The sequence below is a fragment of the Podarcis bocagei genome (assembly GCF_964188305.1).
Source record: "Podarcis bocagei genome assembly, chromosome: 2".
Classification (NCBI taxonomy): Eukaryota; Metazoa; Chordata; class Lepidosauria; order Squamata; family Lacertidae; genus Podarcis; species Podarcis bocagei.
The window spans coordinates 6,387,077-6,402,331 of record NC_138126.1 but is presented as its reverse complement, the minus strand read 5'-3'; the positions used below and the strand labels follow the sequence as shown (position 1 = coordinate 6,402,331).

The window sequence follows — 15,255 nt, the reverse complement described above, 5'->3', positions numbered from 1 at the left end:
ACAGACGAGTAGCAGGTGTCATGTGAGAAAGGCGTCTGCCGGGGCCGGGAACTCTCCTTTATTGAATATTACAAAACATTGCCACAGGTGTGCTTGTGGCTGATTGGTTGATACAAACACAAAGCAACCTGTTGCTGATTGGTTAACGTAAGTACAAGGTTGGACAAGGCGTGAATTACATGTGATCATTAATCACTTATAGATTAAAGGCTGAGAAACTAAACTGGAACTAGACAGGCATGAAACCTCCTAATTAAATTATAACTGAAGATTAATATAACATGACTAAAACAATTAGTAATGATTGATCATAACATGAAAGAATATAATAAGTGAATTCCGTAGATGTGGTCAGCTGTGCATTAAGAACAGGTCATAGTGTCAGTGTAAAGAAATGAGGGAATGTCTTGGTCTTTGGAACAGGAACAGGTTGTGCAGTGTGTGTGTAAAAGCAGAGAAAAGCCTACAAGCAAGACTTCCCAGAATGCAAGAGAAAAGAAGAAATGCTTCCCCATAATGCAGTAGTTATATTCAGAAGGAGGACTTTCCTTTAATTTCTGACTTAGCAGAGTCTGTAACCTGAAGCGTCTGTAACCTGAGGTACCACTGTATTTTTTTAAAAGGCAGTTTTCTTCACTTTCTTCCTAAAATGGAGCTGTTTACTGCTTTAATTCTGCCCTGTTCCAAAAGTTTCCATTAGAGCTTTCAGGAAAGCTATGAAGAATTTACATGACTAGAAGTGCGTTAAGATTTTCAAAATGAAAACACTTAGGGGAACTCCATTTCCCCCTTCCCTTTTGTAAAAAAGATAATCCAATATGGTTAAGAATATAGCATTTTTACTTATTCTATAAAGATGGAGAGAAGCTGATGGTGTTAATCTGAATTAGTTGGTCTGCTTGTAACTAACAATATGTTGGAATGTTGCTTCAAGGCGTTGCTTCCTCCTGCAGTGGTTTATAAGCAAGGAATTTTATTATTTCTGAGTATGCATGTGTTTTTGTGCATGTGCATTTATAGGTATACCTGATTATTTTCCACCTTTCCAGTGAAAGGTAACTACAACAGCACACATGTAACAAAACGTATTACTCTGACCCCCATGATAATGCTCAAATATCATGCTTTAATTCATCTAGAAGTTACAAGGAAAAGGTGGGACACCCCTGGAGGAAAGAAGGGAAATGCCTCATTACCAACTACAATCAAATTACCCAACTGCTGCAAAACAAAAGCAATGAATCCTGGTCCGCTTTCAATAACTGTTTTGCAGGATCTGACCCAAGGTCCATGGATGGCACCATCTTGTACCCAAGAGCACCAGCCAGAAACCTGCAGGAGTTCAGAAGCAGTACATGATGCTCAGACCTGTCCCTGCCTTTCCATTATTAAATTAAAAATAAATTAAATCCTTTGATTTAATTAATTTTTATAATGAAATATTTTTAGATTGTGTAACTATTTTACTGTTTGATTATTTGATTGTTGTTAGCCGCCCTGAGCCCGGCTTCGGCTGGGGAGAGCGGGATATAAATAAAATTTATTATTATTATTATTATTAACATGCTTCCTTAGATAAGAGTGTGACCATATTAGGCCATCCTTTGGTCTGTTTTCAAAGATGAGATGAGCAAGAGTGGTGGAGACTGCCACTCCAATAGGCTTCAGAGAATCATAGAATCATAGAGTTGGAAGAGACCACAAGGGCCATCGAGTCCAACCCCCTGCCAAGCAGGAAACACCATCAGAGCACTCCTGACATAGGGGAAGAGGAAGGGAGTATGGACCTAGAATTGTGGTGGTTTGAGATGGGACACACCGCAGAAGGAAGGAAGGAGCTGGGAAATAGTGGATCAACAGGAGCAAGATAGCAGGTGCTCCAGCCCTGAACAGAGACAGGAGCCTGTTGTGTTAGAAATATCACAGCAGCCAAGCGACACGATGTCTCTAGTATACTGGAGTCCCCTCCTTCCCCTACAACCAGGCGTGCCCTTTGTGTCACAGAGCAGAGAGCCAAACAGAGAGATTCCATTAGCGGCCCCCGTAGACAACAGGAAGCGACTCGAGGCCAGGAAATAACTGCTGGGGGCAGGAACACACACTCTAGGCAACAGCTCAGGTTTTTGAGGACGTACATTCCATGTTTCTGTGTGTTTTTGTTGATTTAAATGAAAGAAGCGAAAGAAGCTCTCAGCACCACTGATTTTACCAGGCAAGCCAGCCAGCCCTGTAGTTGACTGCACCTTCATGACAGCAGGTGTATGATTTCTCCCATGTGAAATCTTGTATGAATTCCATGAAGTTTAGCAACAGTGGTGCTCTAATTAAAATGCTTTCCGCATTACAAGCGGAAAGCATTATTTCGCTTATGCAAAATGAGTTGTGAAATCTTACCAAATCTTTTCCCACATTCCTAGCATATATATGGTTTATCCCATGTGAGTTCTTTTATGAGAAGTAAGCGTAGATCCATGTGCAAATCTCTTTCCACACTCCAAACATTTATATGGTTTCTCCCCTGTGTGAATTCTTTGGTGTGATGTAAGGCTTGTGCTGTGACTGAAGTTCTTTCCACACTCAAAGCAGGTATATGGTTTCACCCCTGTGTGAATTCTTTGATGGCATTCAAGGCTGGAGCTGTGAGTGAAGCTCTTTCCACACTCAAAACATGCATACGGTTTTTCACCTTTGTGAGTTTTTTGATGTGATGTAAGGCTTGTACCCTGGCTGAAGCTCTTTCCACACTCAAAGCACTTATATGGCTTTTCTCCTGTATGGATTCTGCGATGGCAAACAAGGTATGTGCAGTTACTAAAGCTCTTTCCACATGTCACACATTTATATGGTTTTTCCCCTGTATGGATTCGCTCATGCACAGAAAGGTGTGAACTCTGACTGAAGCTCTTCCCACACTCAAAGCATTTATACGGCTTCTCACCAGTGTGAGTTCTCTTATGTGAACTAAGGTGTGAACCCTGACTGAAGCTCTTTCCACATTCCAAGCATTTATATGGTTTCTCCCCTGTGTGGGTTCTCTTATGTGAAGTAAGGCTACATTCATGGGCAAAGCTCCTTCCTCACTCCGTACATTTATAAGATTTCTCTCCTGTGTGAATTCTTTGGTGTGATATAAGACTTGAGCTGTGAGCGAAGCTCATTCCGCACTCCAAACATTTATACGGCTTCTCCCCTGTGTGGATTTTTTGATGCGATGCAAGGCTTGAGCTGTGACGGAAGATTTTTCCACAGTCCAAACAGGTATATGGTTTCTCCTTCCTGTGGATTTTTTGATGTGATTTAAGGCATCTGCTGCGACTGAAGCTCTTTCCACACTCAAAGCACCTATGTGATTTTTCCCTGCTGTGGACTTCCTGGTGTATTTTAAGGTTTGAGTGGCGCTTGAAACTCTTTCCACATTCTAGGCATTTGTATGATTCCTGTCCTGCGTGAATTCTTTCATGTGATTTTAGGCCTGAGCTGTCACTGAAGCTCTTTCCACACACCAAGCATTTACACAGTGTCTCCTCGGAGTGGATTCTGCAGTGTGGGCTGAGGCTCGATTTACCTTTGAACGTTTTGCCACACGAAGGGCTGTCATTTGTTCTCTTCGCTTCATGCTTATTTCTTTCTGATGAGCCCCGAGAACCATTATTGCCCTGGTCATCACCTGCTAAAATTAAGGGAAAACAGCAAACATTAAAAACTTCCCAATACAGGGCTGCCTTCAGATGTCTTCTAAAAGCTACGTACTTCTTTATCTCCTTGACATCTGACGGGAGGGTGTTCCACAGGGCTGGTTCCACTACTTCACTTCTTACTGTGACGAAACCAGCAGAAGACCCTCAGAGTTGGACCTCATTGTCCGGGCAGAAGGATGGAGGTGGAGATGCTCATTCAGGTCTACAGGGCCGAGGCCGTTTAGAGCTTTAAAGGTCAGCACCAACACTTTGAATTGTGCTTGGAAACATACTCTGAGCCAATGTAGATCCTTTAAGACCGGTGTTATATGCTCCTGGCAACTGCTCCCAGTCACCAGTTGAGCTGCTGCTTTCTGGGTTAATTGTAGTTTCCGAGTCACCTTCAAAGGAACCCCCACCTAGAGTGCATTGTAGCAATCCAAGCAGGAGATAACCAAGGCATGTACCACAGTCTGTGTGCAGGTAGGGACTTAGCCTGTGTACCAGATCGAGCTGGTAGACAACAGCCCCAAAACTCTGACTATGCCATGTCACCATTAAAAAACATTCATGTCCTTTCTTTCTACCTTTTATCTCTGCTAGCCTTCCTCGTTTTCTTGCCAGGGGGGCTTCCTCAACCCCAACATTTCCCCAGGTCCCCATCTCCATTCCCTGAGACTCACCAGATCTCTCTCTGCTTCATGCTGTGGCCACAGACATGTGATCTGATGGTGAATTTGGGGTGACCCAATGCAAAAATCCTGAGAATCCATGTGGATCCATATTTTTAACCACATTTTTGCACCATTGCAGCCCCAGGCAACAGCGGGTGCGTGATTTTTGGGGAGCAGGCTGTAGCCATGGACATGCTATGTGATCTGATGGTAAATTTGGGGTGACCCAATGCAAAAATCCTGAGAATCCATGTGGATCCATGCTTTTTAACCACATTTTTGCACCATTGCAGCCCCAGGCAACAGTGGGTGCGTGATTTTTTGGGGGGGCAGGCTGTAGCCATGGACATGCTATGTGCTCTGATGGTGAATTTGGGGTGACCCAATGCAAAGATCCTGAGGATCCATGTGGATCCATTCTTTGTAACCACATTTTAAGTGGGGAGGGAAGGAAAAACACAGAAGGGACAAGGAGCACGAGAGGGGTGTGCAGAGAAGCAGCTGGCTAAGAATGCAGGAGAGGGGTATAACGGGAGGGAGGAAAGGAAGGCAAAAGTTTCCCCCCCACCCAAGCACCCAAGCCAGCCAGCTCTCTCTCTCTCTCTCTCTCTCCCCCCCCCCACCTGCATGTTTTCAGCAGCACCGGAGCACAGAGAGGAAGGAACGGAGCACAGAGAGGAAGGAACGACACTCTGCTTTCTCCTCTGCTTGCTTGGAGGGGAGGAGCTTTCCCTGCTCTTTGTTCTGTTTGAGCAAACACAGCAACGAAACAGAAAAGGGTGGGCAGTAATGCAGGAAAGCAGCAGCTTCCTCTTTTCAGGTTTCCCTTCTCCGTGACTGCACAATTTGATTTTTGCCTGATTTTTCGGCTCCAGGGACCACACATTCGCTCAATAACATGCACAGACATTTCCCCTTCCTTTTTAGGAGAAAAAATCTGCGTGTTATAGAGAGAAAAATACGGTAAGTCAAACTGCATCCTGCCCAAAGGCCTGGCGGAAGAGCTCCATCTTGCAGGCCCTGTGGAAAGATGTCAAATCCCACAAGGTACTGGTCTCTTGTGGGAGAGTGGTCCACCAGGCCGGGGCCACGGCTGAAAAGGCCCTGGCTCTAGTCAAGGCCAGTCTAATTTCCCTGGGGCCTGGGATCTTCAAGCTGTTGTTGTTAGCAGAAAGAGGGTCAAAGAGGATCAGCCTCTTTCATCCTTCCTGAGGAGCTCAGAAGCTTAAAGAAGCTGCAGGTTCCTTGGGAGGGAGGGAGGGAGGGAGGGAGGAGTAAAAGGAGCCTCAGAGAAGCTGCAGGGATTCCTCTGCCCTAGATATTCTCCAGCCGCTGCAGAAGCCCAAATGCGGCATATATTAAAAATTTATATCCCCCAATCTGGTGGGCTTCTCACAGCCACCCAGTGTGGCTAAGAGCATATATAAAAACAGAACAAAACATCAAACATAAGAAAACAGAAATATCCTATACTGGCAACAAACAAACCAATAATAAGAATAGCAGCAATAATAACAACAACATGTTTACACCTATACCCAAATTAAAATAACCACCGACACCCAACTAAACAATTAACCAACACCAACCCGACGAAAACAAAACAAAGGAACCAAAATCAGAACCGTTTAAAGCATTTTAGCCAGTTGCCCCAACCCAAGAGTTCTTCCAGCAATGTCCCAGTGGCCTCCCAGGAGCCTCTTTCGGCTGTTCAAGGTGAGCCTGGGCTCCACCCCCTTGCCCAGGTGGAATGGGCCTTGCACCCAGGCCTCACGGCATGGGAGGCACAGTAGTGACCTGAATGTAGATCCCATTGAACTCAGTTGTTTTTATATCTATATAGAGATCCTCTGCCTATTCCTCCTCTTCTGGCAACCAGAAACATATTGGCACATGCTCCAGGAGAGAGACTTTGGAGAAGACCTCTTCCCTGCCTTCCTCCAAGTCAAGACCTTCTTGCATTTTATGTTCTCCGGTCTTTTCTGCTTGCTTGAGGGAGGGTTTTCCTCCAGCCCCCACCCATCCATTTCTCCTTCTCCTTCTCCACCCCAACCCCCTGAAACTGAGCCAACCTCTCCCAGCCTCAGAGGTGGGGAGTCCCAGCTCAGGTCCTTCCTAGGACCACAAATCCAGCTTCTTTGGAACTATTTTGCAGGACTCAGAAGTTTAAAGAAGCTGAGGGTTTTGGGGGTGAGAGAGAAGCGAGGCGGCCTCAGAGCCCCTCCAGGGATTTTCCTGCCGGAGGGGATGCCTCCCAATATATTGGGGTCCCACCCACAGCCTCCACAGTAAAATCTCCCCCCTTTATCTTATTCCTTGCTTCCACTCTCCATCCCCCCAAGTTCCTATCTCCACTTCCTAGGAACTCACCAGATGTCTCTGAGGGTCCTGGAGGACAACGCTCAGAGATTGTTTGGAGGGAGGCAGGAGACAGCCTGAGCAGGTCAACCGTCCATCTTCCTCCTTCCATCCTCACTTGGATTGAAGAGCTCAGAATCTGCAGGTTCCTGGGAGGGAGGAAGAAGCAAAGAGAGCCTCAGAGGCCCTGCAGTCAGTTTCCTGCCCAAGACATTTTCCTGGTGAATGTGAAGCCATGCCTGAAAACTGGAACCATGCCTGAAATAAGATCTTCTTCCCACCACCATTAAAAACATCCCTTTCCTTTTCTGCCAACCTGGAACTGTGACACGGCTGCCTCCCTCTGTTCCTCCTTGTCCTGCAACCGCACTTTAGGGGAAGGGGCTGCAGTTCGAGGGCAGAGCATCTCCTCCTCAGGCAGGAAGCCCCAGATGCAGTCCCCAGGCAGGGCTGAGAAACCACGTCTGAAAACCCGGAAGAGCAATTGCTGCTGGTCCGTGTCAACAATAGTAGCCCAGGTGGAGCAAGGGTATGACTGTATAGGCAGCTGACTGCGCTTGGAGCCCCCAGTTCTGCTGCACAAGTTGCTGGTGGTGAGAAACTGATGACATTTTATGGCCAGTGGTTCTCCTCTTCCCATCCTTAAAGTCTTCCCTCCTCCATCTCTCCCAGCACCTTGGTTCCTTCCTAGGGCTGGTCTGCTATACAGAGAGACTGCGCCCTCCTTGGGGGCTTTCCTCCTGAACCCCCCCCCCCAGACAGGGAAGGCATCGAAGATAAAAGAGCCCATGTGTTGAAATGAGTTCCCAGCTGACCCTGCCCTTCCTACCCCTTTTTCCCCAAAACATGAATGTCTCCCTCCTCCTCTTCCCAGAGCCATCCTGCCTCCTTTCCTTTGGGGGGGGGTTTCTAGCCCACCCTAAAACTGCCTCTTCCCCCGCCTGCTCTCCTCCTGGGGCGCCCCTGCACCCCTTAAAGCCTTTTGCACTCATCGCAGCTCTTGGGGGGCTGAATTGGGGAGGCAACCCCACGCATGCGCCCTCCCACCGCTGCCCCTTTGCAAAAGTTCCCTCTCCCGGAGGGCTTCTCTCCTGCAAAGGAGCTGCTCTGACACGGGAGCCCCCTCCCCCCCCCAAATATACCCCTATTTTTCCTACCTTGCAAAAGGCAGAGTCTTCCGCGCTGCAAAATCTCCTCTCTCGCAGCTGTTCAAATGTGACAAACGGAGGAGGAAGTGACGCTTTCCCCCTCCCCCCAGCAAGTCCTCTGTCATAATATAATCGCTCCTTTTAACCCTTAAAGAACCAGCGTCTCTCCCACCCCCACCCAAACTGCGTGGTGCTGGAGACATTGCGGATTCTGCTTATGGGGACCCCTCAAAGCGCCCCCCTCCCTCACAAGGTTACTGAGAAGATATAAAGGGCGGGAAGGGCACAGAAAAACACTATAAGGATGTGCAGTTTTGGTCACAGCTTAGCCCACCTCACAGGGTTGTTGTTGCAAAAGTAACAGGCGAGAAGAGAATCCAGCAAGAAGTGGCTGGTGCAAATGTATCATTTCAGCTTCACAGACCCAGCAGAGACACAAAACGGGTGCCAAGCTCACCCTGCTCCATCACAATCGCTTAGCTGCAAAATTGCACAGTCCTGATCCTTTACAGGGGGAAGAAAACACCGAAAAAGTAAAAATATATACAATTGACTTGCAGGCACAGAAGGCAGATAGCTTTAAAAACGTGGGGGGGGGGGGACATGACGGGCGTTTAAGAGCCCTCCGGCTGCTGGTTCCAGAAGGCAAGGGTGGTCCGATGCATTCATTCCCAGGGGCTTGTCCTGACCATATGTGATTTCGACTTTACACACCTATCACCGAAATGTAACCCCTGCAAAAGTTGTGTGTCAAACTCTGCACCCCATACAATAGTTTATTGTCACAACTCTCAGCACCCTTAACCAGCAAAACAAGCTCCCAGAAATCTTAGGGGGTTTCATGGGGCTTTGGATATGTGGTGTGAATGTGGCCTAGCAGATTTGTGCTCTGTGTGTGTGTGTGTGTGTGTGTGTCTAGCATCACTTGGCCTCCATACACACGTTGGAAAGAGGCACACATTGATTAAAATTGTGCATCATAAAGTGGTACTTCGGGTTAAGTACTTAATTCGTTCTGGAGGTCCGTTCTTAACCTGAAACTGTTCTTAACCTGAAGCACCACTTTAGCTAATGGGGCCTCCTGCTGCCGCCGTGCCGCTGGAGCACAATTTCTGTTCTCATCCTGAAGCAAAGTTCTTAACCTGATGCAATATTTCTTGGTTAGCGGAGTCTGTAACCTGAAGCGTATGTAACTTGAAGCGTATACCACTGTAAAATCACAGGTGCAGTCAGCTCTCTATCCTAGTACAGTCATACCTCGGGATGAATACGCTTCAGCTTAAATATTTTCAGGTTGCGCTCCGCAGCGACCTGGAAGTAACGGAGCGCCTTACTTCCACGTTTCGCCGCTCACATATGTGCAGGTGCTCAAAATGATGTCAAACGCATGCGCGGAAGCGGCGAAAAGATAAAAACGCAATTATATAAAGTACATTTTGGGGTTTTGAATCAATAGTCAGATAGTGGATCTTATTCTAATTGCCCCAGCTAAAAACCTTGCAAATTTTGATGTCACTTGCTCATCTTGGTCTGCTGAGAGAAAAAAACACTGTGACAGTGGCTGGGAGACCCGGAATGGACAATAAAATAGGGGTGATAACCTCACTCTTCAAATATTTATAAAGAATGCAAACCAGAAGGACATGCGCCACTGATTCGGTACTGCCATCTCCACAGGGACATAATCGTTTTTTGTGTGGAATTTGTTGGAATTGTCCCTCAAGTACAACCGAAGGCAGTATATTCAATCTTGTGAGAGTAAATGCGCATTTATATTTTATAATTGCTACGTTATGCAGATAGGGTGCAGGAGAGTCAAAATGGGTATATCTCTGCCGCTGATGTTTTTCCTACTGCAACCTTGGGCAGTAGGAATGTTGTCCCAATGTTGTCATTCCAGCGTGGTTCAGGGCGGACCTGAAGTCACAAGATGAAGTCCCGTCCTCCTCAACTCAGCTCCCCCTCCATCCCACTTCAAGATAAACAACAGGCCTCCTTTTAGTTGATCAACAACTTTCTTCCTTGTCTTAGACGGGAAGGGTTTTTCTCTCCAAGCATTCAGGGACCACTGCTATTCATGTGCCCTTGTGTAATTCCTCTCACCTCTATGATAGCGTTTTTTTGTTTAGCCAATGTCCTTCCTCTTAAAAATAGGTTGTATGTCAACACCTCCTTAAATCCACACTCCTTTTTTGTGGTGGTGGGGTTAAGCTCTAGTTTCCCAACGACATCGGTCAAAACAAGGTTCTCCCCACCTTCACTCCTTTCAAACCACATATAGCTTCTAGTGTCCACATCTCCTCCAGTGCACGGCCAATAAAATCCAATTATAAGGAGAACCTCCGCTTTTGATGGCGGTCCGAGGGGGTTGCATCATGGCAAAGGTGATTACCCAACTCCTCCATCTGCCCCCATGCTGATCTGCGTAGGAGTGAGCCGTTGAGACGGCTGCGGGTCAGCCTGCTCCCTCGTACCCCAGGAGGTTTCCAGGAATGCTTAAACCCTTTCGTTCCCTACCCCTTCATTTGTGCCTGCCTCCAATGTCGAGGGAGCTGCCGCCATGGTGCAAGACCAGAACCGGAAACTCAAGGTCAAAGAATAATACAAATGTAGTGTTGGAAGGGACCACAAGAATCATCTAGTCCAGGGGTAAAGGTAAAGGGACGCATTCAGAATGCGTGTTAAAACAACAAAAGTAAAGAAATTCACAGGCGATTGCCTGATTACATTTAAGGATAAAGAAATGAGGAATAGGATTCTTCAAAAGAATAGGGAAAAGAGGCTGTACATAGATGGGAACTGCATAATCATCTTTAAAGACATCCCAATCAGATTACTTAAACGAAGAGACTCTTACAAATCATTGGCGCAGACATTGAAGGAAAAAAAAATTGAATTTAGATGGGAATTCCCGGAAGGATTATCATTTATGTATAGAGGCAAGAGGCACAGGTTATCAAACCTGGAAGAAACCGGGAAATTTATGAGGAAATATAAGGAATTGAGAGTAGAGGCGAACGGAGCAGGGGGAGCAGAGGGAAGACTACCAGGAGAACCAGGAACAGGGGGGGAGGAGGAGGAGGGTAGAGGAAGCAGATCGGACGAAGAGGAAGAGGAGGAAGAAGAAGACCCAGCGAATTTATAAAGAAAAGGAAAGCTTAGGCGAGAGTTAGACACCATGGGGTTAAAAATTTGGAACTGGAATATTAATGGGATGAACGAAAAAAAAGGAGGAATAAAATTGAGCAATTTCTGAAAAAGAAAAATCTGGACATTATCTGTCTACAAGAAACGCACATGGCTAGAAGGCATAAAAAAGTGTTAATCAATAAAAGATTGGGAAATGAATTTGAATCTTCTGATAAGGAAAGGAAAAGAGGGGTGGTATTATACATTAAAAACAGGATTGAAGCCAAAACAATTTTCAAAGACGAGGAGGGGAGGGTGATAGCGGTTTGTCTTAACTGGCAGGGAGAAAACCTGGTTGTAGTTGGGGTTTACGCTCCAAATGGTAATAAGACTGAATTCTTTAAAAACTTAGAAGAGAAACTACTTGAATATTTGGACCAAAAAATCATTTTATTGGGTGACATGAATGGGGTGGTTTCTCTAGAAGCGGATAGACTTAGGAAAGGAGTAAGTAAAGAAGGAAAACTACCAAAATCCTTCTTCTCAATGATGGAAAACTGCAATTTGACAGACATTTGGCGCCTCAGACATCCGCTAGACAAACAATTCACCTTTCATTCCGGACCTAACCAGTCGATGTCACGGATAGATCAGATATGGATCTCGAGTGAATTATGTCCAAGAGTTAAATTAATAGAAATAAGACCGAAAGTAATCTCGGACCACAGTCCGATAGAGCTGGAAATGGAAAGCTTGGAATTGGGGGGGGGGGAAAGGTAAAGGGACCCCTGACCGTTAAGTCTAGTTGCGGATGACTCTGGGGCTGCGGCGCTCATCTCGCTTTACTGGCCAAGGGAGCCAGCGTACAGCTTCCGGGTCATGTGGCCAGCGTGACTAAGCCGCTTCTGGCGAACCAGAGCAGTGCATGGAAACGCCGTTTACCTTCCCGCCGGAGCAGGACCTATTTATCTACTTGCACTTTGATGTGCTTTCGAACTACTAGGTTGGCAGGAGCAGGGACCGAGCAACGGCAGCTCACCCCGTCACGGGATTCAAACCGCCAACCTTCTGATAGGAAAGCCCTAGGTTCTGTGGATTAGACCACAGCACCAACCGCGTCCCAGTCCAGGGGTAGTCAGCCTTTTTATACTTACCGCCCACTAATGCATCTTTCTTAATGGTAAAATTTCCTTACCGCCCACCAGGACTTGATGGAAGGAGGATTCCGAACCCCCTACTGCCCAGTTAGAATCCTGAAATGCCCACTAGTGTGCGGTAGGAACCAGATCGACAATCCCTGATCTAGACCAATCCCCTGCAATGCAGAAAAAAACCCGACCTCTGCTGAAAAACCTAAAAAAATGAAGGAGAGTTCACCACCTTCCAAGGTAGCTCATCTCACTTGCAGTCAGAAATTTCTTCCTAAAGCTTAGGATTAGATGTATTTTTACTCCTTGCATAAAATACAGATGCAGGAAGAGTCGGAAAGCCAGGAAGTAATTGTAATCTCTGTATTTACGTGAATTTAAATGAAAGAAGTGAAAGAAGCTCTCTTACATAACTGGGGAAAAAATTACATAACTGGAAAAAAATATTACAAAAAGACAATACCAATAAAGAGTACAAATTAAGGGGGAAAGAAAAGAAAACTTAAACTATCTATTTTTATTATTAAGATAAAGATAAAGAATATGACACAAATTTGAGATTGCAATTTCATGTTACAGTAAAAAAAAATAACTCATTATCATTAAACCCAACCTCCCATTTATTCCTTAGTTCTTTCTAAATAACTTTACTGCCATACCAAAATATTATTTTTTATATTATTTTTACAGTTTTTTTGTTGTTTAGTTGTTTAGCCGTGTCCGACTCTTTGTGACCCCATGGAACAGAGCATGCCAGGCACTCCTGTCTTCCACTGCCTCCCGCAGTTTGGTCAAACTCATGCTGGTAGCTTAAAGAACACTGTCCAGCCATCTCGTCGTCTTTCGTCCCCTTCTCCTTGTGCCCTCCATCTTTCCCAACATCAGGGTCTTTTCTAGGGAGTCTTCTCTTCTCATGAGGTGGCCAAAGTATTGGAGCCTCAGCTTCATGATCTGTCCTTCCAGTGAGCACTCAGGGCTGATTTCCTTAAGAATGGAGAGGTCTGATCTTCTTGCAGTCCATGGGACTCTCAAGAGTCTCCTCCAGCACCAGAATTCAAAAGCATCAATTCTTCAGCAATCAGCCTTTTTTATGGTCCAGCTCTCACTTCCATACATCACTACTGGGAAAACCACAGCTTTAACTATATGGACCTTTATTGGCAAGGTGATTTCTCTGCTTTTTAAGATGCTGTCTAGGTTTGCCATCGCTTTTCTCCCAAGAAGCAGGTGTCTTTTAATTTCGTGACTGCTGTCACCATCTGCAGTGATCATGGAGCCCAAGAAAGTAAAATCTCTCACTGCCTCCATTTCTTCCCCTTCTATTTGCCAGGAGGTGATGGGCCCAGTGGCCATGATCTTCGTTTTTTTGATGTTCAACTTCAGACCATATTTTGCACTCTCCTCTTTCACCCTCAATAAAAGGTTCTTTAATTCCTACTCACTTTCTGCCATCAAGGTTGTGTCATCTGCATATCTGAGGTTGTTGATATTTCTTCCGGCAATCTTAATTCCGGCTTGGGATTCATCCAGCCCAGCCTTTCGCATGATGAATTCTGCATATAAGTTAAATAAGCAGGGAGACAATATACAGCCTTGTCGTACTACTTTCCCAATTTTGAACCAATCAGTTGTTCCATATCCAGTTCTAACTGTCACTTCTTGTCCCACATAGAGATTTCTCAGGAGACAGATGGGGTGATCAGGCACTCCCATTTCTTTAAGAACTTGCCATAGTTTGCTGTGGTCGACACAGTCAAAGGCATTTGCATAGTCAATGAAGCAGAAGTAGATGTCTTTCTGGAACTCTCTAGCTTTCTCCATAATCCAACGCATGTTTGCAATTTGGTCTCTGGTTCCTCTCCCTCTTCTAAATCCAGCTTGCACTTCTGGGAGCTCTCGGTCCACATACTGCTTAAGCCTGCCTTGTAGAATTTTAAGCATAACCTTGATAGTGTGTGAAATGAGTGCAATTGTGCGGTAGTTGGAGCATTCTTTGGCACTGCCCTTCTTTGGGATTGGGATGTAGACTGATCTTCTCCAATTCTCTGGTCACTGCTGAGTGTTCCAAACTTTCTGGCTTGTTCAGTGTAGCACCTTAACAGCATCATCTTTTAACATTTTAAATAGTTCAGCTGAAATGTCATCACTTCCACTGGCCTTATTATTAGCAGTGCTTTCTAAGGCCCATATGACTTCACTCTCCAGGATGTCTCAAGGTCAGCAACTACACTACCGGGGGTGTACGAGACATCCATTTCTTTCTGGTATAGTTCCTCTGTGTATTCTTGCCACCTCCTCTTGATGTCTTCTGCTTCTGTTAGGTCCTTATTATTTTTGTCCTTTATTATTACACAGTTTAGTAATATTTATATACGCAATTAATAAAGACTGCTAAGATCACTCTAAAGTAGCTGCAGATTTTAACATGGAATAGTTTTGTTTAAGATATATTCTAAAGGCCTCCCATTTTGATACAAATTCAGCTCTCGGTTTATTTTTTCCTGATAAGCTATCTAGTTCAGCATATTCAGTCAATTTTTGAATCCACTCCTGACTGGAAGGAATTATGTTGCTTTTCCACCTTGATGGCTATAAGGACTTTCGCTGCCACTGTTGCATACAGAAAAATACCTTTAATTTGTTTTGGAATATCTGAGTCAGTGATCCCCAACAAATGTGCCTCTGGCTTTCTATTACAGTGGTACCTCTTGTTACAGACACCTCAGGTTACAGATGCTTCAGGTTAGACTCCACTAACTCAGAAATAGTACCTCGGTTAAGAACTTTGCTTCAGGATGAGAACAGAAATCGCAAGTTAGCAGCAGGAGGCCCCGTTAGCTTAAGTGGTACCTCAGGTTAAGAACGGTTTCAGGTTAAGAACGGACCTCCAGAACAAATTAAGTTCTTAACCCAAGGTACCACTGTAAAGGAAAGTCTTAATTTTTTTTCTAATTCTGAATGGATTTCCTCCCAAAATTTTATTTTGCTACATTGCCGCCATATATGATACAGTGAGCCTGTTTGATCTCCACAACAGTAACTTTTGGCTCCTTTGTACATTTTGGCTAATTTCCATGAAGTTACCGTATTTTTCGGACCATTGGACGCACCGGTCCATAGG

General features: G+C 45.3%; 2 protein-coding genes and 1 long non-coding RNA gene across 3 annotated transcripts; 1 reads left to right on the top strand and 2 right to left on the bottom strand.

The window, feature by feature from the left end:
- Positions 1–1,566: 1,566 nt before the first annotated feature.
- LOC308579733 (uncharacterized protein) lies at positions 1,567–3,074 on the bottom strand (the record flags this gene model as incomplete). The annotated part of the gene is made up of 1 exon (XM_081180666.1): positions 1,567–3,074. A coding segment is annotated over one exon (645 nt), but the record flags the coding sequence as incomplete, so codon positions are not given.
- Positions 3,014–7,957, bottom strand: LOC308581130 (uncharacterized protein). Its single transcript, XM_081183627.1, has 3 exons — positions 7,867–7,957; positions 6,722–6,858; positions 3,014–3,670 (listed from the first exon to the last, which is right to left on the bottom strand). The coding sequence occupies exons 2-3, from the start codon at positions 6,819–6,821 to the stop codon at positions 3,078–3,080; spliced, it is 693 nt and encodes a 230-aa protein (XP_081039753.1). The 5' UTR covers positions 6,822–6,858; positions 7,867–7,957; the 3' UTR covers positions 3,014–3,077.
- A 2,335-nt stretch (positions 7,958–10,292) lies between these two features.
- LOC308579991 lies at positions 10,293–12,825 on the top strand. The gene is made up of 2 exons (XR_014004666.1): positions 10,293–10,512; positions 11,763–12,825. It is a non-coding gene; the product is annotated as an uncharacterized lncRNA (long non-coding RNA).
- Positions 12,826–15,255: the final 2,430 nt, after the last annotated feature.

Bases quoted from the DNA above. Each gene is read 5' to 3' on its own strand.
- LOC308581130 (XM_081183627.1), bottom strand. From the start codon at position 6,821: ATGGAAGGAGGAAGATGGACGGTTGACCTGCTCAGGCTGTCTCCTGCC. The intron at 3,671-6,721 runs GTGAGTTCCTAG...CCTTAATTTTAG, and splicing joins AGGACCCTCAGAGACATCTG to CAGGTGATGACCAGGGCAAT.